The sequence below is a fragment of the Labeo rohita genome, chromosome 4 (genome assembly GCF_022985175.1).
Source record: "Labeo rohita strain BAU-BD-2019 chromosome 4, IGBB_LRoh.1.0, whole genome shotgun sequence".
Classification (NCBI taxonomy): Eukaryota; Metazoa; Chordata; class Actinopteri; order Cypriniformes; family Cyprinidae; genus Labeo; species Labeo rohita.
This window is the reverse complement of record NC_066872.1, coordinates 31,761,103-31,787,912: the sequence shown is the minus strand read 5'-3', so window position 1 is coordinate 31,787,912 and position 26,810 is coordinate 31,761,103. Positions and strand designations below refer to the sequence as shown.

General features: G+C 34.1%; 4 protein-coding genes across 5 annotated transcripts; 2 read left to right on the top strand and 2 right to left on the bottom strand.

Annotated features, from left to right (window-relative positions):
• Window positions 1–3,177: 3,177 nt before the first annotated feature.
• klhl42 (kelch-like family, member 42) lies at window positions 3,178–6,887 on the bottom strand. Its single transcript, XM_051107307.1, has 3 exons — window positions 6,466–6,887; window positions 6,201–6,394; window positions 3,178–3,635 (listed from the first exon to the last, which is right to left on the bottom strand). Exons 1-3 carry the CDS (start codon window positions 6,885–6,887, stop codon window positions 3,178–3,180), a joined length of 1,074 nt encoding a protein of 357 aa, XP_050963264.1.
• A 26-nt stretch (window positions 6,888–6,913) lies between these two features.
• On the top strand, window positions 6,914–14,695 carry cwf19l1 (CWF19 like cell cycle control factor 1). Of its 2 annotated transcripts, none has more exons than XM_051107783.1 (14): window positions 6,914–7,142; window positions 8,337–8,421; window positions 8,503–8,587; window positions 8,678–8,779; window positions 8,863–9,077; window positions 9,572–9,687; window positions 9,767–9,851; window positions 11,092–11,241; window positions 11,579–11,708; window positions 11,851–11,930; window positions 12,038–12,247; window positions 12,600–12,719; window positions 14,103–14,200; window positions 14,306–14,694. In XM_051107783.1, exons 1-14 carry the CDS (start codon window positions 7,042–7,044, stop codon window positions 14,448–14,450), a joined length of 1,722 nt encoding a protein of 573 aa, XP_050963740.1. In that variant the 5' UTR covers window positions 6,914–7,041; the 3' UTR covers window positions 14,451–14,694. The 2 variants fall into 2 exon arrangements, with proteins under 2 accessions (XP_050963740.1, XP_050963741.1); XM_051107784.1 differs by lacking the exon at window positions 6,914–7,142 and adding an exon at window positions 7,884–8,174 and having other exon boundaries at window positions 14,306–14,695.
• Window positions 14,696–15,307: 612 nt separating this feature from the next.
• washc3 (WASH complex subunit 3) lies at window positions 15,308–19,172 on the top strand. The gene is made up of 7 exons (XM_051107789.1): window positions 15,308–15,483; window positions 15,573–15,671; window positions 15,768–15,833; window positions 16,025–16,147; window positions 17,703–17,819; window positions 18,322–18,386; window positions 18,499–19,172. The coding sequence occupies exons 1-7, from the start codon at window positions 15,433–15,435 to the stop codon at window positions 18,590–18,592; spliced, it is 615 nt and encodes a 204-aa protein (XP_050963746.1). The 5' UTR covers window positions 15,308–15,432; the 3' UTR covers window positions 18,593–19,172.
• A 323-nt stretch (window positions 19,173–19,495) lies between these two features.
• dram1 (DNA-damage regulated autophagy modulator 1) lies at window positions 19,496–25,661 on the bottom strand. The gene is made up of 7 exons (XM_051107788.1): window positions 25,361–25,661; window positions 23,027–23,094; window positions 22,364–22,506; window positions 21,893–22,070; window positions 21,663–21,721; window positions 21,489–21,581; window positions 19,496–20,020 (listed from the first exon to the last, which is right to left on the bottom strand). The coding sequence occupies exons 1-7, from the start codon at window positions 25,489–25,491 to the stop codon at window positions 19,976–19,978; spliced, it is 717 nt and encodes a 238-aa protein (XP_050963745.1). The 5' UTR covers window positions 25,492–25,661; the 3' UTR covers window positions 19,496–19,975.
• Window positions 25,662–26,810: the final 1,149 nt, after the last annotated feature.

The window sequence follows — 26,810 nt, the reverse complement described above, 5'->3', positions numbered from 1 at the left end:
TTCCAGGACATACACGTGCTGTGAGACACAGGATAGTGTCTACAGTGCAGATGCCAAGACAATGAATGAAGGACGGAAAGTGGACAACGGTCTGATTCAAAGCCAGTGAACTCATCTGATGCATCTGCAACAATGACACAGCTGATCTGACAGGACGTTGCAGTATGTCTAACTACAGAGTCTATGGACAGCCGTGAGGACAGAACAACAGAAGGTGACCTCACTAATTAGCACAAGTGACAGTTTGACATCTGCCAAATGCATGAAAGTGAAAACGGACACAGAAAATGAGTAATATATAATATAAAGCCTTTTATTTGCGTCCCTGAACATTTTTATTTAACTTACTTCTTTACGTTTTCAAGGCAACTTGGGAATGCTCAACAAAACCATCACCCACTTTAGCTCGACGTATGAAAAATAATGGAAACGTAAAAATAAATGGAACAGAAGTATAAAGTACTTAATGTTTAAATAAAAAAAATCTCCTTTTCTTTCAAAATAACATCTCAGCAGGTCATCTCACTCAACTAAATGCAAAAATACATCACAGCGGTTAGGTCAGGCGCTTATGTATTTGTGCTTCATTTGTGCAGCACATTTTAAGACACTTCTCCAGATATACAATATTTGGAATAAAATAATTCAACTAAGACTATTAAAAGTGAAATCAAGTCAAAAATCAACGACTTTTTCAGGCACAGAGAGTCTATAACATTTCAACAATCACCATTTATTCTGGCACATTGGATCTTAAAGGCACAGTTCACCCAAAAACGATAATGCTTGTCAGCATTTAATCACTCTCATGTTTTTCCAAACCTGTATGGCTTTCTGTCCTCTGAGAGGCACTATATAAGATATTTTGAATGACTTTTAAGAGTTTTTGTTTGTAAAATGAAAGTCAGTGTGGTTCAAAACAACATCGGACCCTACTGACTTTACATATTCATACAGATTTGGAATGACATTAATGTGAATGGTAAATGGTAACAGAAATTTCACTTTTGGGTAAACTGTCTTGTTGATGTCTTTCATTAGGCTTCATAAGATGTTTAATTAGCTTTTGCAAGTTTAGTGTTTTAATTTGATCTGCAGGCTCTATAAATTTGAAGCCTTCACTTGTGCATCTGTATATTAGTATTAGCAAATCTGTATATGTCATGTTATATATTATTAAAGTACAATACATGCATTGGCATTAGAAGGTTCTGTGCAAGTTGAAAATGTTTGGTGCATCTCTTGTAGTGTTTTTTCTCTCTGCCAAGATAAATAAAATTATATATGTATCGTAAAATTGCTTTTGAGTACCTCAGCAGAACTTCTGATGGAGATATTAAAGGAATAGTACAGCGAAAAAAGAAAATTTGCTGAAAATTTTATCACCCTCAGGTCATGCAAGATGTAAATGAATTTATTTCTTCATCAGAACAGATTTTAAAAAATGTAGCATTACATCACTTGCTCACATATGAAAGCTCATTTCCACCACTGAATTAAAAAAAAAAAAGGTAATTGTGATTTTTATCTCACAATTCTGACTGTTTTCTCAGAATTGTGTGATACAAATTGTGAGATATAAACTGGCAATTGCGAGTTACAAAGTAAGAATTGCGAGATATAAATTAGCAAATCTGACTTTTTTTCTCAGAATTGCTTGATTAAAAACTCGCAATTTTGAGAAACTTGCAATTCTGAGAAATAAACTCAAAATTATGAGATATAAACTCACACTTCTGGCTTAATTGCGAGTTTATATTTCGCAATTGTGACTTTTTCTCAGAATTCTCAGAATTGTTTATATCTTGCAGTTCTTACGTTATAACAATTGTGAGTTATTAAATCAGAATTGTGAGATAGAAATTGCAATTCTGAGAACATCAGTCTTTTTTCCCCCTCAAAGCTGGACTTTATAACTCGCAATTTCAAGTTTATATCTCAAAATTCTGAGAAAAAAAGTTAAAATTGCATTTTAAATAAGATAACTTGCAATTCTGACTTTATCTCTCACAATTGTGGGTTTAAATCAGGCAATTCTGAGAAAAAAAATCTGAATTGTGAAATAAATAAATATCACAGTAACCTTTTTTTTTATATATATATATATTTTTGGATTCAGTGGTGGAATCGGCCTTCCATACTCTTCAATGTATCCTCAGCAGTGAATGGGTGCCGTCAGAATGGGAGTTGCTGATAAAAGCATTACAGTAATCTATGATAATAATCTGTAGTGAACAAATCCATCATTAAAACATTTTCAAATACAAACTTTTGCTTCTGGATAAAAATATGAGTTCCTTTGTCTATAATACTGCTTTTCTTCTGAATCAGGAGAGAAATATGCACAGATCAACCACCGTTTACACGCAAAAAAAGTTCCAAATAAATATGTTGGTGGATTCTGATTTGAGAGGACAACAGGGGAAGGACTTTTTCCACTGGAGAAAGTGTTATTATGAATTATGGACTTGTATTTCAAAGTTGAAATGCCTTAACGATGGATTTGTTTATAACAAACATTCAGATTTTTGCTTCACAAGATGTTAACTGATGGACTAGAGTTGTGTGGATTGCTTGAGGATTATTGTGATGTTTTTATCAGCTGTTTGAACTCTTATTCTGACGGCACCCATTCACTGCAGAGGATGCGTTGGTGAGCAAGTGATGCTACATTTCTCTAAATCTGTTCTGATGAGGATCTGATATACATCTTGAGGGTGAGTGAATTTTCAACAAACTTTAATTTTTGGGTGAACTATTCCTTTCAATATTGAAGCTTTTTGACTTCTGACTTTAATGATCAAAGTCAAACTGTTGACTTTTATTCAGAAATAGTCATTTAAATGACTATTTTACCCAAAAAGTATCTGTCATTATTAGTCATTTTCTCACCCAGACCTATGTGACTTTTTTTCTTCCATGGAACTCAGAAGCTGAATGTTAAAGAATGTTCCAGACACTCTTTTAAAGTCACACATTTTGAGGGTGAGTAAATAATGACCGAATTTTACTTTTTTTGTCTAAACTATTCTTTTAATATGTCCTACAGGTTCTTTGTGTTGGTTGATCATTCTGATCTAGTAAACCGTTTTGGTAAACCTCCATTTCTGATGGGGCTGGGATCGCTACAACAAGTCTGCAGTCTTCTCTAGATCCCCAGAGATTGAGCGATACGGCTCATAGGACATTGGGCAGGTAGAGTGAGCAAAGCAGCATGTTCTGTCCCAGAGCTGGGAAACGTCTGAAAGCCTCCCAGGCATCTGAGAAAATGTTGTATTTGAGGAAGACGCGGTGCTCCAGGCTGGTGGGCAGGCTGACATCTCTGCTCATAATGTAGATGCCGTCATTGTGCAGCGTGCAGGTGAGGTTCAAGCCAGACTTTGATGTGTTCTCCTTAAGTTGCAACCATTCCCCCGTCTGCACATTGTAGGACTGTACCGTCAGCATGTCCTCCGTCTGGCTGAGTCTCCGCCGTCCCGTTTCTGCAGGCTCTAGCTCGTGCGTGTAGCCGCCCACCAGGTAGATGGTGTCCTCCACCGAGAGCATCTGCTGCTTGCGCACATGAGCCGAACAGGAACGGAACACGGACCATGTGTCCGAGGCGGGGCAGTAGCGCAGCACATTAGTGTTTCTATCTGTAGGACATTAAGAGAAAAACACTGAGATGATGGAATCTTAGATCATATTTAAATGTAGTGATTTAAAGTCAACATGAAATGAAAATTGCAGTTGCTTTTCTTTACTATTGCGATGCATCCACCTTATTTTTCAGTGTGGAAGTAAGCCTACAGGCAAGACTTCTGGTTCAATAGCCACTGTAGGGAAATGACGAAAAGCAGCTTCTAAAATGTAGGACCAGACTTTTGTCCTTCAAGAATTGTCTGGATTGCTCTTGTTTTCTAATAGATGCAATCTCATGTGAGTGACAGGTTGATGGAGAGGAGGGATTATTGTCCAACATGAATTACAACATTTATAATAAGCATTATTTATAATTAGCACAGTATTACATAAAAAAAAAAAATCGTAAGTTGTTTTTTTGTGTGTTTTAAGATGTTTTTATGGTCAGACACACAATATATTGGTACCATATTGGTCATTTAAAGGTTATTGACCATAGTAAATATTTATTAAATAACTTTAGCATCAGCCAGAATTTTAATAATCTTTCAGTGTTAGATGATGGCAAAAATTATCTAAAAATGTGACCCTGGATCACAAAACCATTCTTTTATGCCAAAAATCATTCCACATTCCATGAAGATATTTTGTAAATTTCCTACCGTAAATACATCAAAAGTGAATTTTTGTTTAGTAATATGCATTGCTAAGAACTTCATTTGGACAACTATAAAAGCGATTTTCTCAATATTTTGATTTTTTTTTTTCAACCTAACAAACCATACATCAATGGAAAGCTTATTTATTCAGCTTTCAAATGATGTATAAATCTTAATTTTAAAAATTTGACCCTTATGACTGGTTTTCCAGTCCAGGGTCAGAAATCAAATATTTGTAATTAGAGTGTATTGCATTTTAAAATGCTCATAAAAAGTAATCTAAAAAGCAGTCAGAATACATTACCTAAAATGAGTAACCTAGAGTCCATTACTAACTACAGTTTCATGTATTCTGTAATCAGTAATGGTCTACAATTTGTGAGTAATTTACCCAGCTCTGTTTATAATATACAATATATAAATAGATGTTCATTTTGTGATTTGCTAAAAACTCTAATTAATGTTTTAATAGTGCTTTCAAATCGATTAATCACAATTAATTGTATCCAAAATAAAAGTTTGTGTGCGTGTGCTGTGTAAATTGATCTGTATATATAAATACACAAACATACATATATATATTTAATAAATATTTACACATATGTATGTATTCATATTCATATATGATTTGTGTATTTATATATAGACAGCACACGCACGTTATGTATACTCGAATTTTATTTTGGATGCGATTAATCGTGATTAATCGATTTAAAAGGCACTGGTTTTTAAAGATTAATTTAAGTGTTAAATGAAAAGTTATTACATTTTTAGAATATCTTAAAGGAGAAGTCCACTTCCAGAACAAAAATTTACAGATAATGTACTCACCTCCTTGTCATCCAAGATGTTTATGTCTTTCTTTCTTCAGTTGTAAAGAAATTATGTTTTTTGAGGAAAACATTTCTGCATTTTTCTTCATATAATGGACTGCTATGGTGCCCTGATTTTAAACTTCCAAAATGCAGTTTAAATGCGGCTTCAAACGATCTCAAATGCGGTTGTAAACAATCCCAGTCGAGGAAGAAGGGTCTTATCTAACAAAACAATTGTTATTTTCATAAAAAAAAAAATACAATTTAAATACTTTTTAATCTCAAACGCTTGACTTGTCTTGCTTTGCCTGAACTCTGTTTATTCTGTTTCAAGACAGTTAGGGTATGACGAAAAACTTCAATCGTATTTTCTCCCTCAACTTTAAAAACCATTTCAAAATCATCCTACATCGCTGCTGAAGTACCGACCCAGTCTTTGCAATGTGAAAATGCAAAAAAGATCAAACACCCTAAACCAAAAAGGTAAAACAGCGATATAGGACCATTTTGAAGTTGAGGGAGAACATGAGGTGGGAGTTTTTCGACATACCCTAACTGTCATGAACCGGAAAAAAACAGAGTTCAAGCAGAGTAAGACAAGATGAGCATTTGACATTAAAAAGTATATAAATTGTATTATTTTTATGAAATTGTTTACAACTGCATTTGCGATCGTTTGAAGCTGCATTTCATCTGCAATTTGGACGTTCAAACTCGGAGCACCATTGAAGTCCACTATTTAGAGAAAAATGCTGAAATGTTTCCCTCAAAAAAACATAATTTCTTTACGACTGAAGAAAGAAAGACATAAACATCCTGGATGACAAGGAGGTGAGTACATTATCTATAAATTTTTGTTCTGGAAGTGGACTTCTCCTTTAAGTAAGATTATCAAATATCCTATGATAGTCAGTACTGATAAATTAGAAAAAAATCTAGTTTAAAAAAAAAAAAAAACGGGATAAAAGGTTTCACAAGTGACGTAAGTACACACATTTTTTTCTTTGGAAAAACGCACAGATGAATTAATCACAATAAGACCAAGAACATAAGAAAGTAAGTGTTTGTGTGTAAGTGAAAGAACCCATCTCTCAGTAAAACACACCTCTAGAGGTATAACCGCCCATGACGTAGATCATGCCCTGACACTCACAGGCAGAGAACTCAGCGAGAGGATCGGGCAGAGATGCTACACACGTCCACCAGTCCTGCTCTGGACTATAACACTCCACCGTACTCAGACAGTGACCTCCAACCGCATACAGCTTCCCACTCACGGCCAAGAGCTTGAAGTTGGATCTAAATACAAAAAGAGCACTTATAGATCTGGACAAACTATAAAAAATGGACAAATCTAGAGTGAGTTGTACCTCTTCTGGTTCAAAGGTGCCACATGGTTCCACTCGTTCTTGCAGGGGTTGTAGCAATGGGCCACCGAGATCTCCTGACTGGTCATCCTGTATCCACCAACAATAAACAAGTAGTTGTCCAACATAGCAGATCCGTATCCTCGCACATTGATCATGTCTGAAGGAAGATTGTTGGCTAGAGGTTTCCAGCGTTGTTCTAGCTCATCATATCTCAACATAGACCAAGGCTCGTCCTGATTTGCCAAATCCAGACAGGTGTCAGTAAAATCCCCTATTGCAACTAAATTGGCCGTGCCTTTCATCCGCATGTCTCGGATCTGATCTCGCAGAGGAGCTGGCAACATCCTGAACTCCGGCCTGCGCAGCATGGGATGATAATAGCAGCTCATGAATTTCAAACAAGCATTTCTGAGATCATGCATCCCGTAGATTTCAGAGAGCTTGAAGAGCTCGACGCAATTCTCCTGCTTGATTTCCGACAGGAGCAGTTTTAGAATAGAAGTGACTTGCAGAAAGGATGCGGTTTCGATCAGGTCCTCTAGAGTCTCGTTAGCCACCTGAACTTTGGAGGTGTTGATGAACTCCAGCACCAGCTCGAGCCCCGGGGCGCTCAATCCCCGCAGCTGCACCGAATCCTCCGCGGACTCCCGCATCCCTGAGCTGTACAGCGCACGGAAGTAATCGCTCTTCTCGATCAGCTTGCTTTTACTCACATTGTACGTTTTGTCATCCATAACGATCTCTATGATCTGCTCGGGGGATGTCATGTCTGCCGTTCTGGGATCAGCGGTTGTTGTTCAGCTGTGATTAGAAGCGCATCCTTCCCAAAGCCTATATATGGAAATGTTGAGCGCATTCAGCTCATGTACATGCATATATTCCATAAACAGTCACGTAATTTGCAAACAAGGTCTGCAGTGCAGACGCAAACAAACGGATAATCTAGTTAACGTACATATACTAACGGAATATTTTTTTAAAAAAATATAAATTAATCTGCCGGTTATTTAATTTGGCACATTTACACATTTAGCTAATTTGCGATCCATTTCTGTGTTCAAACGCAGCTTTGTTGTTGTATGAACAATACGGCAGTTGTGTTTTTTATTATTATTACATTGTGCAGGTTTTCAAATGTAAATCAGTTCCTGTTTTGGTCTTGTGGTTTGCGTTGCGTCACGTCGCGTCGCGCTCTCCCCAACTTTGCGCAGAGGTATGTTTTCTAATCAATATGTGAATGTTATAATAACGCGTTAGAAAAACACATTCCAGGTTGTTTGGTTACATACATCATAACTATATAATTTAACCGATAGTTTTAAACAACAACCTGATAATCGCTAGCGCATACATTGCGAATATAGTGCGCATGCTTGAGACGCTTAATACGTGTTACTTTTCTATTTCCTCCGGAGAGAAACATAATGTGCTTTTAAGTTTATAATACAATATCGCGTTTATAAATTCTACACTTTACACATGGTAGTTGCTCAAATGTGTTTAATAATTTACACCACCGCCAAAAAACTAAGTTTTACTTAAAGGTGTATATTCATAAAGCGGCCGAAATGATTCACTCTCTGTTGTGACAGGGTTTATTTTGTCGACGCACAATTTAACGTTAATGCTCAGATACAAGAGACGTTAATTTTAAGAGTTTTGACGAATATTTATATATTATTCGGTATGGGAGACAAGCCTTTACGAGTGTAAGTTGATTTTGAGTTGAAAAGCGGTATATGTGAATCTTAGTTGACGCGTTGCTTATGTTAAGCAGTGATTTAACTTACAGTCATTATTAACAGTGTGCGTGTGGTAAACTCACGTGTTTTTTTTGTGTACCAACGTTGATTTGTTTCATCCCCTCACAGACTTGCATGCGGTGACGTTGAAGGAAGAATAAATGCTTTGTTCAACCGGGTGAACGCCATTCAGAAAAAGAGCGGGCAATTTGATGTGAGTCTGCACGTGTGTCTTTATTTTTTAAAAGCTATAAACAGAGAGTTGTGGGTTTAACTTCACCCTGTTGTTTTTCAGTTGCTGCTGTGTGTTGGGGAATTTTTTGGAACAACATCCGAGGCTGAAGCAGAATGGGAAGCATACAAATCTGGTGCAAAAAAGGGTAAGGTTTCCTTTAAGGTTTAAATGCATTTCTTAATCACACCAAACACACTACTGAATTGATTAACCAGTGATTTCTCTAAACCCTCAGCACCCATTCACACGTACATCCTCGGCGCAGCCAGCCAAGAAACCGTGAAGTATTTCCCAAACTCTGATGGCTGCGAGTTGGCAGAAAACATCACGTGTTTGGGTAAGACTGCTCTACAACCTTCCATCAGTAGAAGATGTATATCTTTGCAATTTGTCTTTGAGTTTTTTTTTTTTTCTGTGCAGGTCGGAGAGGTGTTTTCACAGGGGCATCTGGGCTTCAGATCGCCTATGTCAGTGGCAGAGAAGCTCAGCAGGAGCCTGCTCCTTCACACTGCTTCACATTTAAAGACATCACCGCTCTGGCGGCCCCGCTGCTGTCGAACTCCAAATTTCGAGGAGTGGACATTCTCCTGAGCTCACAGTGGCCTCGAGGCGTATGGCAGTATGGAAACAGTCCCGTCAGTGCTATGCCCTGCTCCTTTACAGGGATGGTTCACCCAAAAATGAAAGTTCTGTTATTAATTACTCCCCTCATGTCGTTCCAAACGGGCCTTCATTCATCTTCAGAACAGAAATTAAGATATTTCTGAAATCCAAGAGCTTTCTGAATATGCATAGGCAGCAAGGTTACTAGCATGATCGAGGTACAGAAACTTAAAATAGCCCATGTGACATCAGTGGTTCAATTGTAATTTTACAAAGCTGTGAGAATACTTTTTGTGCACAAAGACAGCAAGACTTGCTGTTTGTGAAGGTTCGGAAAGCTCTTGAATTTCATCTGAATTATCCTACGTTGTGTTCTGAAGATAAACTAAGCTCTTATGGGTTTGGAATGACATGAGGATGGGTAATTAATGACTGGGTGAACTGTTCCTAACTACATTTTGATCAGTTTTGCTGTTTTTTTCTGATTGTGTGCTCAAGGGTGTTTTACTTTCTTGCTCTTTTGTAGGAAACTGATACTAAGTTTTGTGGGGTTTCATCCATCGCAGATCTCGCTGACAAGCTGAAGCCCCGCTACCATTTTGCGGGACTGGAAGCGGTGCATTATGAGAGGCTGCCCTACAGGTATGGTATTAGAGCATCAGGATGTGTTTTGCTTTTTAAATGATAATTGTCTTACAAAATCTGTATGTACATTTTGTAGGAATCATGTGGTTCTTCAAGAGAATGCTCAGCATGTCAGTAGATTCATTGCTCTGGCAACAGTCAACAACCCTGCCAAGAAGAAGGTGTGTTGTGTTTTGTTTTTTTTGTTTGTTTGTTTTTTTGGAGGGGGGTAAAGTTTTAGTAATTTTGTTATGTGCTTTTTGTCTTTAGTTTTTGAATATTAGTTTTATTTCAGTGTTAGTTTTAGCAATTTTAGAACTTATTTTCAGTTGCTATGTTTTATTTCAGCTCTATTTATGAAAAGCAACATGTTAAAAGCCCTAGTCTTCGTTAACAATAACAGCACTGTTTAAGGTCATAATTAAAAACAAACATTTATTAACACTTAAATTTAATTGTTAGCCAGTCTCAAGTTTAACATCCATTTTCATTCTGCGTGTTATAATATTGTGATGCCTGAATTCACTTGTAGTGTTGATTTTTAGTTTTTAGCGTTTTTTTACATTATGGACAAAATAGAACTTTAATATCACCCGTTACGTGAAACTAATTACTTAATATTAGTAATTACTTTTAAGTACTAATTGCACTGCACTATCAAAAGTTTGGGATTGGTAAGTTTTTTTTTTTTTTTTTTTTTAAATAGTATTGATAAAAAATACAGAAAAAAAACTGTAGTATTGTGAAATATTATTGCAATTTAAAATAACGGTTTTCAAATTTAATACACTTTAAAATAGAATTTATTCCTGTGACGCAAAGCTGAATTTTCATCTGCCATTATTTCAGTGTTCAGTGTCACATTGTCCTTCAGAAATCATTCTAATATTCTGATTTATTATCAGTGTTGGAAACAAAATTCCGTTTTGAATAAATGCTGTTCTTTTTAACTGTATATTCATTAAAAAATCCTGAAAAAAAAAAAAAGTATCACAGGTTCCAAAAAATATTAAGCAGCAAAACTGTTGTGTAATAAATCAGCATATTAGAATGATTTCTAAAGGATCATGTGACATTGAAGACTGGAGTAATGATGCTGAAAGTTCAGCTTTGCATCACAGGAATAAAATACATTCTATAATACAATAAATTAGAAAACAATTATTTTAAATTGTAATAATATTTCACAATATTACTGTTACTACTGTATTTTTAATCAAAGAAATGCAGCATTGATGAGCATAAAAGTTTCTTTTTGTTTGTTTTTTTAAGAAAACAAGTAAAAATCTTACTGATCCCAAACCTTTGAACGGCAGTGTATTTTAACATCTTCGCATCCCCAAGTAATGCTTGATTTTGAATGAAGACCTGAGGCAAATAGAGGCTGAATGTGTGATTTAACTGTTTGATCTTCTCTCATAGTATTTGTATGCATTCAACATTGTCCCGATGAAAAACATGGACCCCGCAGAGTTAGTCAAGCAACCTCAGGATGTCACAGAGAATCCCTACAGGAAACCTATGAAAGATGGGAAGAAAGAAAAACCGCCACCCTCTATGGCAGACGCAGAGGTTTGTGTGTACAATTTTTACTTAAAAATAGGTCACCAAGGCTGCATTTATTTGATCAAAAATAGGGTAATTTTATACATTTATTATTACAATTTAAAATAACTATTTTCTATTTGTATGTATTTTAAATATAATTTATTCCTGTGATGCAAAGCTGATTTTTCAGCAGCATTACTCCAGTCTTCAGTGTCACATGATCCTTCAGAAAACATTCTAATATGTTAAAATTCTAAAGAGACTTTTTTTATTATTATAAATGTTGAAAGCAGTTGTGCTGCTTCCATTTTTGTGGAAAAGCATGATACAGCACATTCATTTGAACTTCCTTTTTGTTCAGGAGGAACCACCTTCCCAGTTCTTTTTTGATCTGGGCGAAAAGAAACCACAGCACCAGCAACGTCAACAGGGCAGGAAAAGACACACAGATGGAGACAGACCTAATTATCCCAAACAGCCCCGAAAACCCCGTAAATACATTTACCTGCACGCTTTTCGCTCCCCGCGCTGGTCTAATGGATTCAACTGGACTATTTTTATTACCTTATGTAGGAGCATTAAGCATAACTCTGATTTTGGGAATAATTTTGCTCTGCTCTTCTCTCATTACAGCACAGCCGACCGGACCCTGTTGGTTCTGCCTTGCGAGTCCAGAAGTCGAGAAGCACTTGGTCATAAGCATCGGAACACATGTGAGTGTATTCTGTAGCCCAGTGTCACTTTAGAAAGCTTTAAAAATGTATTAGCTGATAAATATTAATACATCGTCTGTTGTTTTCCATTCTGTTATTGTTTCCAGTGTTACATGGCTCTTGCTAAGGGTGGTCTCACTCCCGACCATGTTCTCCTGCTGCCCATCGGACATTATCAGTCCGTGGTGGATTTGGCATCGGAGGTAGTTGAAGAGATGGAGAAATACAAGAGTGCTGTCAAGAAGTTTTGTAAAAGCAGAGGCCGGCGGTGCGTCCTGTTTGAGAGGAACTACCGCAGCCAGCACCTTCAGCTACAGGTCTATACAAAATATTGTCATTCATAACAAGATTGTGGAGTCTGCCTGAATGGACTGACCTGTACAGATCCCAGGTCAGTCTAAGCAGCACCACATACATGAATAAGAGAGTCTGGTAAGCTCATAGCAGCGTGGAGAGTGTGAGAGATCCCCAGCCTTCCACCAATCACAGACTTCAACATTATTTCATCAGTTTAAGTCTGAGCAGATGGACAGCCCGTCTGCGCTGACGAATAACCATTTCTGAGGGACGTGTTCCCAGTGATGACCAAATACATGATTTTCCAAAGACATCCATATGAGAAAGCATTTCACAGGGGGGTTTAACAGAAACTTCTTTTGTCGTCCTCAGGTAGTGCCGGTGCCCATGGAGAAGTGCAGTACAGAAGACATCAAGGAGGCATTCATGACACAAGCGGAAGAGCAGCAGATGGAACTGATGGAGATTCCAGCTCATACAGACCTCAAACAGGTACATCTGTCAAACTGAACACATCAACATTTGTCAGCTGTGTTTTACTTTTTTTTTTTTTTTTTAATTCAAATTTATTTATTATGAATAATACTTTTAACACAAATGTATTGCTACTTTATTATATTATAAAAACAATTTACTTAAATATATACTGTTAATAGAATGTATTTGTTATTAATATATACATTTTATTTAATATATACAGTTAATATAATGTATTTTATTATTATTCATATATATTCATTTATAATATTAATACTGTAATTGTAATTTCTTTATTATATTATGTACATATGTACACAAAATGTAAATAGTTTATTATATTTTTACATTTTTTTTAAATTGTAATGTATTAAATGATATGCGTTTGTTTATTTTGTACCTATACAGTTAATTTAACAATAGAAATATAACAAAAATGTGTAAAAAATACTTAATTTGAAATTATATGAATTGTTAATATAACCATTTGTTGTTATTTTATAACATGATATTTTTATTGTATGCAATGTCAATTAATATTCTATTTATATTTATAGCATTTTTATTACATTACATACTTTTTTATTATATACAATAATATTAATTAATATTATAAATTATTTGTAATATTTTTAATATATTTATTTATTTATTTATAGTGTGTGTATATATATGTATAATATATTTTATTTATTAAACATCTTGTTATTTTTATTACATTACGTAGTTTGTTACATTATATGGAATAATATAATTTTTGTTTAAACGTGTAATAAAAATATTATTTTTCAATTAAATGTCTTGTTTATTATGTACACTGTAAAGTTTATTTTTATATTTTTATTACTATACATTATTATAATGTAAAACGTATGCATTTATTTTATATATAGTGCTAATTTATTATGAGAAATTTAATAAAAATGTGTAATGCAAATTTATTTTAAAATTAAGTGTAGTTAATATAACTGTTTTTTTCATTACATTCAATATTTTTATTATGTATACTTATACTTATTATTATTGTTGTTGTATAAATTTACATATTGGCATATCTGACTCCACTCAGCGTAGTTTGTTCTTGTAGTCTAAACAGTAAAAATCATTCCATTTATTTACAGTTTTTCTGTCTAAAATAGAATTTAAACATTTTTAAATGGCCAGACTGGATTTCAAGCATTTATTTTTCATTCTTTTCATTTTTGTCATACGTCGTTTGGGTTTGTGCACTCTTGTTAGGTGCTGTGTCTGAATATACTCATTTTCACTCTCTCTGATATGCTCAACTATGTAAAGTTATCTATGACATGAATAAGGGAAAGCAAGTCATGCGGAGGCCAAAAAGATCTGTTTTGTGTAAAGATGTACTGTGACTAACTCTAATATCTCCCATGACAGATTGCTCCTCCAGGAACGCCATACTTTTATGTGGAGCTGGATACAGGCGACAAGCTGTTTTATCGCATCAAGAAAAATTTCCCTTTGCAGTTTGGCAGGTAGTTGTTCAACAGACAGAGTTCATCAAGATAAGTTATAGATATTTAAATGTGAGTGACCTGTTTGTAAAACCTGCTTTGCTGTATCTATTTGTTTGGCCTCAGGGAAGTGTTAGCGAGCGAGGCGCTGTTGAACATCCCAATGCGTGCCGACTGGAGAGAGTGTAAATCTACAAAAGGAGAGGAAGAGGATCAGGCCAAACAAGTGCGCTCTGACTTTGAGCCCTTCGACTTCGCAGTTGATGACTGAGAGCAGCATTTCAGATAAATCTGACTTGATCCCTTCATGTCAGTGTGTCAACTGCTTGTTTTATCTTTTTATGCTTTTTAAATTTTGCACCATATACACTATTCTCTTCCTTTCATTTGTGAACAGTTTAAAAAATGCCTATTGTTGGGTGGTTGTTCAAAAGGTGACTTTTTTTGACGATGTATCTCAATCTGTTATATGCCAGTTTTGTTTCGACTCAAAATTAAAGTCATTTTTTCAGATTTGTAAAATCTGTTTTTCTTTTGTAGTAACTGTGGTCAACATCCTCTGCTTGTGTTGATGTCTGAGATTTTACTGATGTAATCTCAGCCTACAAAAGATAATTATGAAACAAAACAGTTATGGAAATGAGCTATTAATTACGGATTGTTGAATATCCATTTTATATAATACCATAAATATTATTTACTCTTTAAAAAGCAGAAAGGAGTGTCATTGCTTGTTAAAAAACAAAAAAAAAAAAAGTTAAACCCACTACAAAGTAGTAGTAATTATTTACTTTTTAGTAAATAATTATAAATAGTAAAATTTTCGTGTATTCTATCTACCCACGTATTTATAAATATCACAAAAATGACTAAAAAATTATATTTGCTCAAACATGTCGATTTTTCGTTGTTTTGTGAGGAGACCTTTATTATGATAACGCGGAAGTAAGTTAAAGGTTTTTTCATTCAGTTCGCCTTACAAACTAATATGTAAAAACGCTTTAAATACTAATAAATTAAATAAAATTACCAGAACTTAAAATATACAAAAAGTATTCGCATTTAAAATAAAAGACGAGTTTCAGTTGAGGACTTTTATGTTCACAACGCGGAAGCGCCGCGGTCGCACTAAAGTCACGTGAGGTGTTATTTTCACAACGATGCATTTGTTGCACCGACCCGATTCATTTAACACATTCACAGCTTAGAAATCTGTGTCTCGGTGACCGTTAAAACGCAAACGAGTTGTTGACATGGATGAAGACGGATTACCCATTGTGGGATCAGGAGTAGATCTTACAAAGGTATGTTTTTAACGTTGCAACATCAGTTGCTGCTCACATGATCGTCTGACATAGTAGCGATCTGTAATCATTACACTTACTTTCTTAAGGTTCCAGCCATTCAGCAGCGAAGAATCATAGCTTTCCTCAACCAGTTCATCGTCCACACCGTCAGGTTCCTGAACCGGTTTTCCACAGTATGTGAGGAGGTATGTTCACCTGTCAAAACGCCGTTTACCCTCTTTACCTCAACTTACACATTTCCTGAAAGTGTTAATGACCTGATGATTTTCTTTTCCCTTCAGAAACTTGCAACAGTATCACTACGAATTCAGCAGATTGAAACCACACTAAGCATTTTGGAGGCAAAGGTGATTCAAGTGGAACATATTTGGAGAAAACGTGCAAAAATAATGTCCCTGATACATGCATGGGGTCATAAATTTGGGGTCCACAGCATCTAAATGATTAAAACCACTAAGTCAAGGAACTCCGAACACGCATAGATTTATGAACACTCACTATTTTAGGATTTATAAAAACATGGTTTGTAATTTTGCAGTTAGCTTCTATTCCTGGTTTGGAAGAAGTGACAGTGGATGGAGTCAGACCGTCTACAGAGACAAACGGCCCTGCAGCGGATGGCAGTCGTGCCACGGGCCCCTCTTCAGGTCCTCCTGTAGAGGTAATAACTGTTCTGATATATGAGCCTCATTGTACAGAACTGGTGCAAACTGCTGTCCCACAACCAAAAAAAACACATTTAAGCATTTAAGTGTTCAAATCTTAGATGTTTACTAAAATCCTTCTATTATCTATTGAAACCAATAATGTTTAAAATATCAATAAGCTTAATATATATATATATATATATATATATATATATATATATATAAAATCAGGATTTATTTGGGTACTTTCAATTCGGAGGTGACTGTCCCAAACCCTAACCCCTAGATTTGAACTTATGAAAACAATATTGAAATATTTTGTTTCATTGTTGTTCTTAAACGTGTCTTTTTGATTCTTTTTAAAAAGTAAAGTTTAAAAAAATTGCTTTTTATTTTCTTAAATCATGTAACTTTATGTAAAAACATGTGTCTTGCATTTTTCGTCTTTACCAAAACAGGGAAATGTTTTAGTCCACTGGCTGAGAATGATTTGAACTACACTCCTACATTTATGATTTGGAAATATTTGTGTGTCCCCCCTCTTTCATAGCTACATGTTGAGTAGATAGGTCCTATCATTTTGAGGTAGATGTGTTCAAAAGTTTAAGGAATGTCACTACCGTACACCTTTTTTTTTCTGCAATCAAGCACACTTTCTGGGTGTTATTTAACCATATAATTGTCACTACCAAAACAGTCATTATCAAAACATTTGGTGGTGTTTCTGTGGTGACATCTTTGTTTTTTTTTTGGGGTGTTATCCCATAAAATTGTCACTACCGAAAGAGTCACGACCAAAACGTGGCATGATTTTTTTCGGTAGTGACAAAAGGAAACACATAATCCTTTATTTGACGGACAGAGTACAGTTATGCAAATTTTTAGTATTTTAATATGTTTTAGTAGTATTTTGGTATGTGGGTTAAAATGCAATGTGATGTGGTCGCTACAAAAGCATTACTGTCACTACCGAAAATGTGAAGTCACTACTGAAACATGGGATGTTTTGTCAAAAATAAAGCGTACTGAATTTATGTTATGATAGTTTTTAGCTCAGTGTATATTCAAACTAATGAATCCTTCAGTTTGAAATCAATATGATCAACTTTTTGCCTTTTACAAAGAAAAATTGGATTCAAAATACAACAAATTCATAAATTACACTTGAAATATTGCTAGAGATGTAATTGTTATTGATTTTTAATGAATTAGCAAAAATATATATTTACAGTGTTGTTGTAAGCAAAATCTTAACAGGTCAAAATAACCATTCTTATTGAATTATATATTACTGTGTTTTGGTAGTGACAAATTTGGGGAGAGAACAAATATTCAAAAACGTTCTGAAAATACAATATGATAATTAACTGCACAATTAATAGAAGTGTGTACCTTAAATATTATACAGTTTGCATACATACAATTATTTTTGGAATTTCAAGGCATTTCCAATTCTTACTTTGGACCAATTCTGTAGAATGGCCATATGTTGTCAAACTATTTATCCCACTGTGTTTTGAGGTCCTTCATTCAATTTCTGGTATTAATACACAGTCCTTGTCCATTCAGGCATCCCAGCAAGCACAAGTGGCCCCTCAGGAGCAAAAAGCAGAGGCCCCAGCAGAAAACATGATGACTGTAGCCAAGGACCCACGATATGCCAGATACCTGAAAATGGTGCAAGTGGTATGTGCACTTTTTGTACTGAAAAATGAAATATGCTGACAAGTTACTCACCCTCAGGCCATCCAAGGTGTAGATGAGTTTGTTTCTTCATTGGAAACAACATTACATCACATTCTCATCAGTGGATCCTCTGCAGCGAATGGGTGCCGTCAGAACTAACTCATTAGTTAACTTCTTATGATGCAAAAACAGCATGTTTACAATAAACAAATTCATCACCAATGCATTTTAACTTTAAACCATCGCTTCTGAGCAGAATACCAGTCCCATAATCCATAATAATGCTGCATGCAAATATTTTTATCAGCTGTTTAGACTCATTTTAACCCATTCACTGCAGAGTATCCATGGGTGAGCAAGTCACGTAATGCTAAATTTCTCCGAATCGTCCTTTAAAAGTTAAATCATAACCTCATCATTAATAAATGATGCCTACTCACATATTGTCTAGTAATGATGTGGCAAGTTTATGCATATACTAATATTTTGCTCTTTTGCACAGGGTGTTCCAGTCATGGCTATTAAAAATAAGATGGTAATGGAGGGTTTGGACCCCAGTTTGCTTGAGTAAGTGTTAACAACAGTGAAAATAATACAATTTATGCACATGTATAGTCACTGTGTGTGACAATGAAGTATTTATATTGTAGCTGAAAGATTTATTGATTTTGCCCTTTAGTACCCCTGACGCACCTGTTCCAGATAGTGTCAAAAAAGGATTGGAGGAGCAAGATGATGACAGCTCAGGCAGCGAATCATCTTTCAGCGACTGATTGGCTCCGCCCCTCACTGCTAATGAGCGTTGTGTAGGACTGGCCCGTGAAGGCCAGCATGAGCCTTGCTCATCTCAAAGCAGGGTAAATGCACTTGAATGTTCTTACAGAGGACAGACACTTAGTGATGGCACTAAGATTATTACATTTCGGAGATTTGACATCTGTAGTGGTGGTGTATGAGGGCACTTGCTCACTAGGTGAGATCGCTAATGTATGTGTTGATTATTATTGTAAGTCTAACTGCTGCTCTCATATGAATATCTCATCTCTTGCCTGACATGTACATGTTAAATGCATAATATGTACATCTAATAATGATAAAAAAGATGCCAGGTAGTGTTTTTTATGAAATAGACACAAGCAGCCTTGTATATCTGTTCATAAATTGATTTTTAAAATCATCTTAAGTTGCAACCAACTTTGAATCACAGTAATATCAATAACAAAAATGACATAAAGCCCTATTTGTTAGATTTGTTGAGTTTCTAATAATACTGATCATGTTGCACAGTCATTACAGATTTGCTTATACTGTCTTTTCCAAATCTAACTTGTTATTAAAAGTTGTTATATCTGATTTCAGTGATATGAAGTTACTTTAAAACATACAGTACCATTCAGAGTTTATGTTTGGTAAGATTTTTGTTTTATTTTGTTTTTGGAATTCTCTTATGATCACCAGGACTGCATTTATTTGATTAAAAATACAGTAAAAACAATAAAATTGTTAAATATTATATCATGCTTTAATTATACATTTTGTTTTAGGATTCTTTGATGAATCAAAATTCAAAAGAACAGGGTTTCAAGTTAATATGTCCTTACTAAACAAAAGCAGTCATTTCTTAAAAAAAAAAAAATCCCTACTCCCCATTCCCTGTTTTTTAGTCATGCACATAATCATCATCACATGTTTTTATTTCACAATTACAAAGTCAGACACACATTGTGCAAGCAATTCCATTTCATAAAGTGCAAGATTAAAACACACCTGTTGCTCACTTTCAGCTGCACAGAATTTCTGGAATGATTATGGAGTAAAACAACATAAACAAAGCAAGAAGTTCCAACTATAATCAAAGCGAAGATTGATTGACAGCAATGCGAATAAGAATGTGCTTAACTATTTTGTTTCGGTTGATCACTAAAATCAAGCAGCTTGAAAAAATTGTTTGGCATCAAGTGGTTAGAGTATATTACATTTCAAGTACAGGTTTATGCCCTTTTTCTAGACCAGAATACAAGCTATAAAAACATACACTGCAAATGATTACACAGTACTTCAGCAGATCTTTCAACGTGAAAAAGGTAGTAAGTTGTATAAAAATACAATTCTATTAAAAACGCTCCAAAACATACTGTAACGGTAGGATGTCATGGTCATGAATACTCTATGATATTAACAGTCAGTTTCAGTGTGAATTCCTGTGAAAAGAAATAAAAGTAAAGTTAATATGATCTTAGAGGCACTAAAAGGAATATAAATTAATATAAATGTGATCTGAAATAATGTGAAAAAAGTTGGGGGTCGGTAAAAATTTTCTAAAATGTTTTTGAAAAAAGTCTCTTTTGTACGAAAACCAGTTTCCGCCACTGAATTAAAAATAAAAAAGATTATTGCGACTTTTTATCTCACAATTCTGACTTTTTTTCTCAGAATTGAGATATAAACTCACAATTGTGAGTTATAAAGTTAGAGTTGCGATATAAACTCAAAATTCTGACTTTTTTATTAGAATTGCAAGATACAAACTCACATTCGCAAGAAATAAAGTCAGAATTGAGAGATAAAAACTTGCAGTTCTCACTTTTTTCCTCAGAATTGAGATATAAGCTCACAATTGTGAGAAATAAAGTCAGAATTGCGATATAAACGTATAATTCTGACTTTCTAAGAATTGCGAGAGAGATAAACTCACAACTGCAGTAAATAAAGTCAGAACTGCGGCATAAAAACTTTTATTAGAACTGAGATATAAACTCACAATTGCGAGTTATGAAGTCAGAATTGCGGTATAAACTCACATTTCTGACTTTTTTCCTCAAAATTGTGAGATATAAATTCATAATTGCGAGAAACAGTCTCAATTGCATGTTACAAACTTGCAATTCTCACATTTTTTTCTCAGAATTGTGAGACATAAACTCCCAATTTCGAAAAATAAAGTCAGAAATGCCTTGCAATACTCACTTTTTTTTTTTTTTAGAATTGCAAGATATAACCTCACAGTTGCGTGATCAATTGTGATACAAACTCACAATTCTCACTTTCTTCCTCAGAATTGTAAGATATAAACTCACAATTGCGAGTTATAAAGTCAGGATTGCAATATAAACTTATAATTCTGAATTTTTCTCACCAATGCAGGTTTATATATCTCAATTCTAACTTTTTTTCTCCAAATAATGAAAGAAATAAAGTCAGAATTGCGAGATAAAAACCCACAACACTGACTTTTTTTTTTTTCCCAAATTGAGATGCAAACTCGCAATTATGAGTTAAGTCCAGTTAAAGTCAAGAGGAAGACTAACATGTTCTCAAATTGCCTAACATGTTCTTAAAATTGCCAGTTTATCTCACAATTCTGACTTGATTATATTAATTATAACTCTATTATAGCAATTCTGAGAAAAAAAGTCCGAATTGTGAGATAAAAAGTTACTTTTTTATTTTTTAATCAGTGGCTTCCATACTTTTACTTGATTCTTTTTTCTGGATTTTTTATTTTATTTTTTTTTTTTGTAACATTATACATTTTTTTTGTAACATTGTATTTCATGTCACGTTTGTTCAGTTTTAAGCATCTATGTGTAATAAAAGTACAAAATGTTAGTGAAATATCACTGACCCCAAACGTCTGTATAATAGTCTAATGAAACTGGATATTCTCACCTGGAACTCTCTGATGTACGTTAAGAAGAAAAGGACAAAACTGAAGGTAGTGATCCATTCACACGCAACACTCGCCATATGAAGTGCGTAGTCCTTCAAAAGCAGAAAAACAAGACGATCAACTTTAAACATTCTGTAACACATTTTGCTGATATTTAAGTACTAGAATTGTACCTTATCATCAGTTTTCCAGTGAAGTTTGCTTGTTCCAACAGGAACTGCACAAAAAATAGCTGGAAGGAGGTGTTAAAGACAATCTGTTAGATCTGAAATGTAAACACTGCCCATGGAAAACCAGCATGTTGTGATCACAACGCTGGATTCACAAGACCAGCACTAGTTTACACTAGCAAAACTACATTCAGTATGTCAACCAATAGAACATATTGGTACCAAAAGGATACTGGGTATAACTGCTATAACAGCCACTGCAGCAAAGAACATACGGAAATAGCACATCCACTTAGAGCATCCGTAAGGTTGACCTCGGTACGATATTACACTCTGGATGACAACGTATGTAACCCCACATGTGAAGAATATTATAGCACCGATATCATGGACTGCCATCACCACTGTCTCCTACGACACAACATACATGAGCGCCTTTAAAGACAGAGTTATCATTTAGTCCCCCTTATGTCGTTCCAAACCAGTATGACTGACTTTCTTCTGTGAAGGTATGTTTTTGTCTATATGATAAAAGTAAATGAGTCCAAAGCAGTTTTGGATCCCTTAACTGTCATTATATAGACAAAAATATATTTTACACATACCTGAGAAATACCTTTTTTTGTGTTCCACCAATTAAAGAAAGTCTTACATGTTTGGAATGACATATAGGTCAGTAAAACAGTTGGTTGAACTAGATATACCTGAAATGTAGCCACCAAACACATGCCGACGCAAGAGATGATGCCAAAACCAAAAGAAACCTTGTTCAGACAAGGGGACACGGCACCGGTTTTCTCATGGACTCTCTCCACAAATTTATATTCAGCATACATAGTGGCAAAGGCTGAAAAACAAATATTCTGTAGTGAGTATCAACAATTTTATTGGTTAAAATTGCATTGGAAATTGCTGTTATAGAACACAAGTACTTTATGTAGAATAATGCACTGAAATTGTACATCAGTGATGGGTTGTTGCACTGATAACCTGTGATTTGGCATTTGGGTTTCATTTCTGCAGTTGAGGTTTGGGCTGTGGAGTTGTATTGTAGCACACTGAACTCCAGCTGTGTCACGGATGGGAAAAAATGTGTTTTCGTTTTCAGCAGAAAGAGAAGTGAGAGCAGAATGAGTGTGATTCCATTGTTGGTAAAGAAAAGTACACTTGAGACATTCCCACCACTTTCCTCTCACATGTCAAAACCAAGCTGTTTGCAGCTGATTTCATGTTGTGCAATTTCCCATAGGTTGTGACACACAGATAGCTCTAACCGTAAGGAGTTTCCTAAAGCTGCCGGTGGGGGGATTTGTGCTGGAAATCAAACCACTTCAAACTAAAATCAAATGGCTTGTTTTTAGTCATACCTGCAAAGGCGGTGATTGTCGACATGAAGCTAAACACGCAGCTCTCAGGTGGAGTAGCCCCTGTATCACTTTTTAAAGACATTCACACAAATAACAAAAAGAAGAACATTCATGTTTTTGAAGCAATTCAGAAACATTTCATCATAAACTTATATTTTATATAAAAAAATACAGTTCCAGTTTACTGACAGTTATTAAATGTGCAGCCTCACTATTACAATACATTAATATGACTTTGACTTATATTTATTAGTAGTATGTTTTTAAAAATACACTACCTGTCAAAAGTTTTTGAACAGTAAGATTTTAAATGTTTTTTAAAGAAGTCTCTTCTGCTCACCAAGCCTGCATTTATTTAATCCGAAGTATGGCAAATTTTAAAATATTTTTACTATTTAAAATAACTGTTTTCTGTTTGAATATATTTTAAAACGGAATTTATTCCTGTGATCAAAGCTAAATTTTTAGCGTCTTTACTCCAGTCTTCAGTGTCACATGATCCTTCAGAAATCATTCTAATATGCTGATTTGCTGTTCAAGAAACATTTTATTGTTATTATTATCAATAATAAAACAGTTGAGTACATTCTTTCAGGATTCTCTGATGAATCAAAGGATCCAAAAATCTTTTGTAACATCATAGACTACACCATTCAAAAGCTTGCAGTCAGTATATATATATATATATATGAAGAGTTCAGATGCAAAACCAGCTAAATCCATCTGACGTATTTCTTTAAAATGAGCATTTCTTTCTGGCTACTTTGTATAGGTTTCTATGTAACTACTGGTACTTCTGATTGGGCTGAGGCTGGAATTTAGCAAGTTTGAAGTAAAAGTATTTGATGGATGTATAATACGTGTCGAGAGCATTCACTCAGTATCATTATCTCATTTTTGACCGAGATGGCTTTTAGCTGGTTTGCATCTGAATTCTTCATATATATGTATGTGTATATATACACTACCGTTCAAAAGTTTGGGGTCAGTAAGACTTGTAATAGTCTTTAAAGAAGTCTCTTATGCTCATCAAGGCTGCATTTATTTGATTAAAAATATAGAAAAAAAACAGTAATATTGCAAAATGTTTTTACAATATAAAATAATGTTTTTTTATTTTAACATACTTTAAAATAGAATTTATTCCTGTGATGAAAAGCTGAATTTTTATCAGCTGTTACTCCAGTCTTAAGTGTCACATGATCCTTCAGAAATCATTCTAATATGCGGATTTATTATTAGAATGATCAATGTTGGATAATATCAACAGTTGTACTGCCAAATATTTTTTGGAACCGGTGATTTTTTTTTTTTTTTTCAGGATTCTTTCATGAATAACAAGTTTAAAAAGTACAGTGTTTATTCAAAATATAAATATTTTATAACAATGTAAATTATTTATTATTAACTTTTAATAAACTTTTAATTATTAACTTAATACATCCTTGGTGAATAAAAGTATTAATTTCTTAAAAAAAGAAACAATAAAAACGTACTGACCCCAAACTTTTGAACGGTAGTGTATATATCAACTTCGGAAAATAAATTATAAAAATTAATACTTTTATTTTAAGATAAAGACATTTATAATGTTATAAAATATTTCTATTTCAGATAAACGCTGTTCTGAGAACAAAGAACCCTGGAAAAATTCTACTCGGCTGTTTTCAACATAATAATAATAATTAAATATTTTTGAGTAAATCAGAATATCAGAATGGCTTCTAAAAGATCATGTGACTGAAGTAATGATGTTAAAAATTAAGCTTTGAAATCACAGGAATAAATTATATCTTAAAATATATTCAAATAGAAAGCAGTCATTTTAAATATTACAAACATTTCTGTTTTTGCTGTGCTTTGGATCAAATAAATGCAGGTTTGGTGAGCAGAAAAATCCTTAAAACTAAAAATCTTACTGTTCAAAAACTTTTGACTGGTAGTGTATTTGTAAATAAAACTTTTATTAAAAAAAAAAAAAAAACCTGCAGGGTGTTATCATTGTTACAGGACATATTATATTATATTATCTTATATTTTCTTCAAAAACATCTAGTTTGTCCTGTTCCCTGCACTTACTACTGATTTTGAACTCGAGCCAACATTTAACCTCTGAGTAGAAAACGAAACTAACCGAGCTGTTTGCAAAAACTTTTTCTCAGATTCTTAAAACTTGCAGCTTTATATAAATACTCGCCTAAAACAGACTCGTAGTGATATTATAACTTTCCAAGCTATTTCTGGTGTGTTATTTTAAGAGTTGTAAATTCGTATACGCTAGTCCAGATGTGTAACCAAACTAAAATCAAGCTCTAGATAAAAAGACGACAATACCTGATGTAGGGAAGGATAATATCAACATCTCGTCGAACTAATGCGATGATGTAAGATATTATAAAGGTACTCGATGACCAGATGACCAGAAAAGTAGGTAAAAAGCACATTCCTTCCATGAACCAAACCATCTCTCCTCAGGGCTGTGTAATCGGTGCATCACCATTCACGGAGACAAAAGCAAAACGGACAGCGGAGATGAAACATTCAGGCTCGGATATTTCACTGAACACATGCTGTATGAACAATAACTCGACGTTTATAACTGTATCTATAGTGTCACGTGTTCACTGGGAATCTATGTTTCTCTTCCTCATTGTTTTACCAAACGATTATTACTACCAGCACAAGTGAAGAGCACACAGAGCTGTTCTTTCTTTCTTTTTTCTTTCTTCCTTTCTCTACATGATTACATTTTAAATAAATCTCTTTCTACTTCACATTGTTGACATGCATTCAACCAGTTCGTCATGATGACCAAAGTAATGAATTGCATTTCAGCTATATGTCAGCAATTTGCAAATGAAATTTTGACCAAGATAGCTTTAAGTGACTGCTGAACACAGAAAAATATTAAAACAAAAAGCATTCAATTATTATTCTGTCTACTTTCTGTTCGTTCACAACACGTGCAGTTTTAAAGTTATATAAATGTAAATATTTCTTCATTTTCTATTTTATATTAAATGATATGTTAAGCATTACTATTTTTTTAAATATTAAATAACAAAAACTATTTTACATAGGCTAATCTAAATGTTCCCTTTAATGACGTTGTTTTTAAATGACGTAAATTTGACATAGTTCATCTAAATCAAATTATACATTTAAAATGTATAAATTATATAACTTTTAATTTATAATATAGTTTAACCTTTTAACCGTCACCCCCCATTTTTTAAAATAGGCTTGAAAGTGCACTATCCGAACTTAATTTGTTGTAATTCATGTTTTTATAGAAGACAGTCAGCAAATTATGCCAGATGTGGAATTTTTTCAAAAAAATAAAATATTAATAGATTATAGAAGTTTAAATTTGCTAAAAAGAAAATGCACTGTACCATTTTTATGATATTTTATATAAAACACATATTTTGCATAACAGGTTTTACCCTAAATTTGGTTTTAAATTGAAGCCTTATGTCTAAATAAGTTATGTTTCAAATTTGAAGTTGATACGAAAAAAATTGAGGTTCATGTAAAAGTTTGTTTAGAGCGTTATACCACAAACACCCACCGGGTACCATACAAACTCTATAGAACTTTTTAAAATCCATTTTTCTGTCACAAAAGTCTAAATTTCTCTGTCAATTTTACTTTTATCACAAAAATAAAAGACCTTCTCAATGACATGTTTTTGTCAAGATTAAAAAAGTTTGGTTTCTAAAAGACCATAATGCATTTTGTAATGTGACACTTGATACCGCCGCTAAGGGGGGAGGAGACCGCC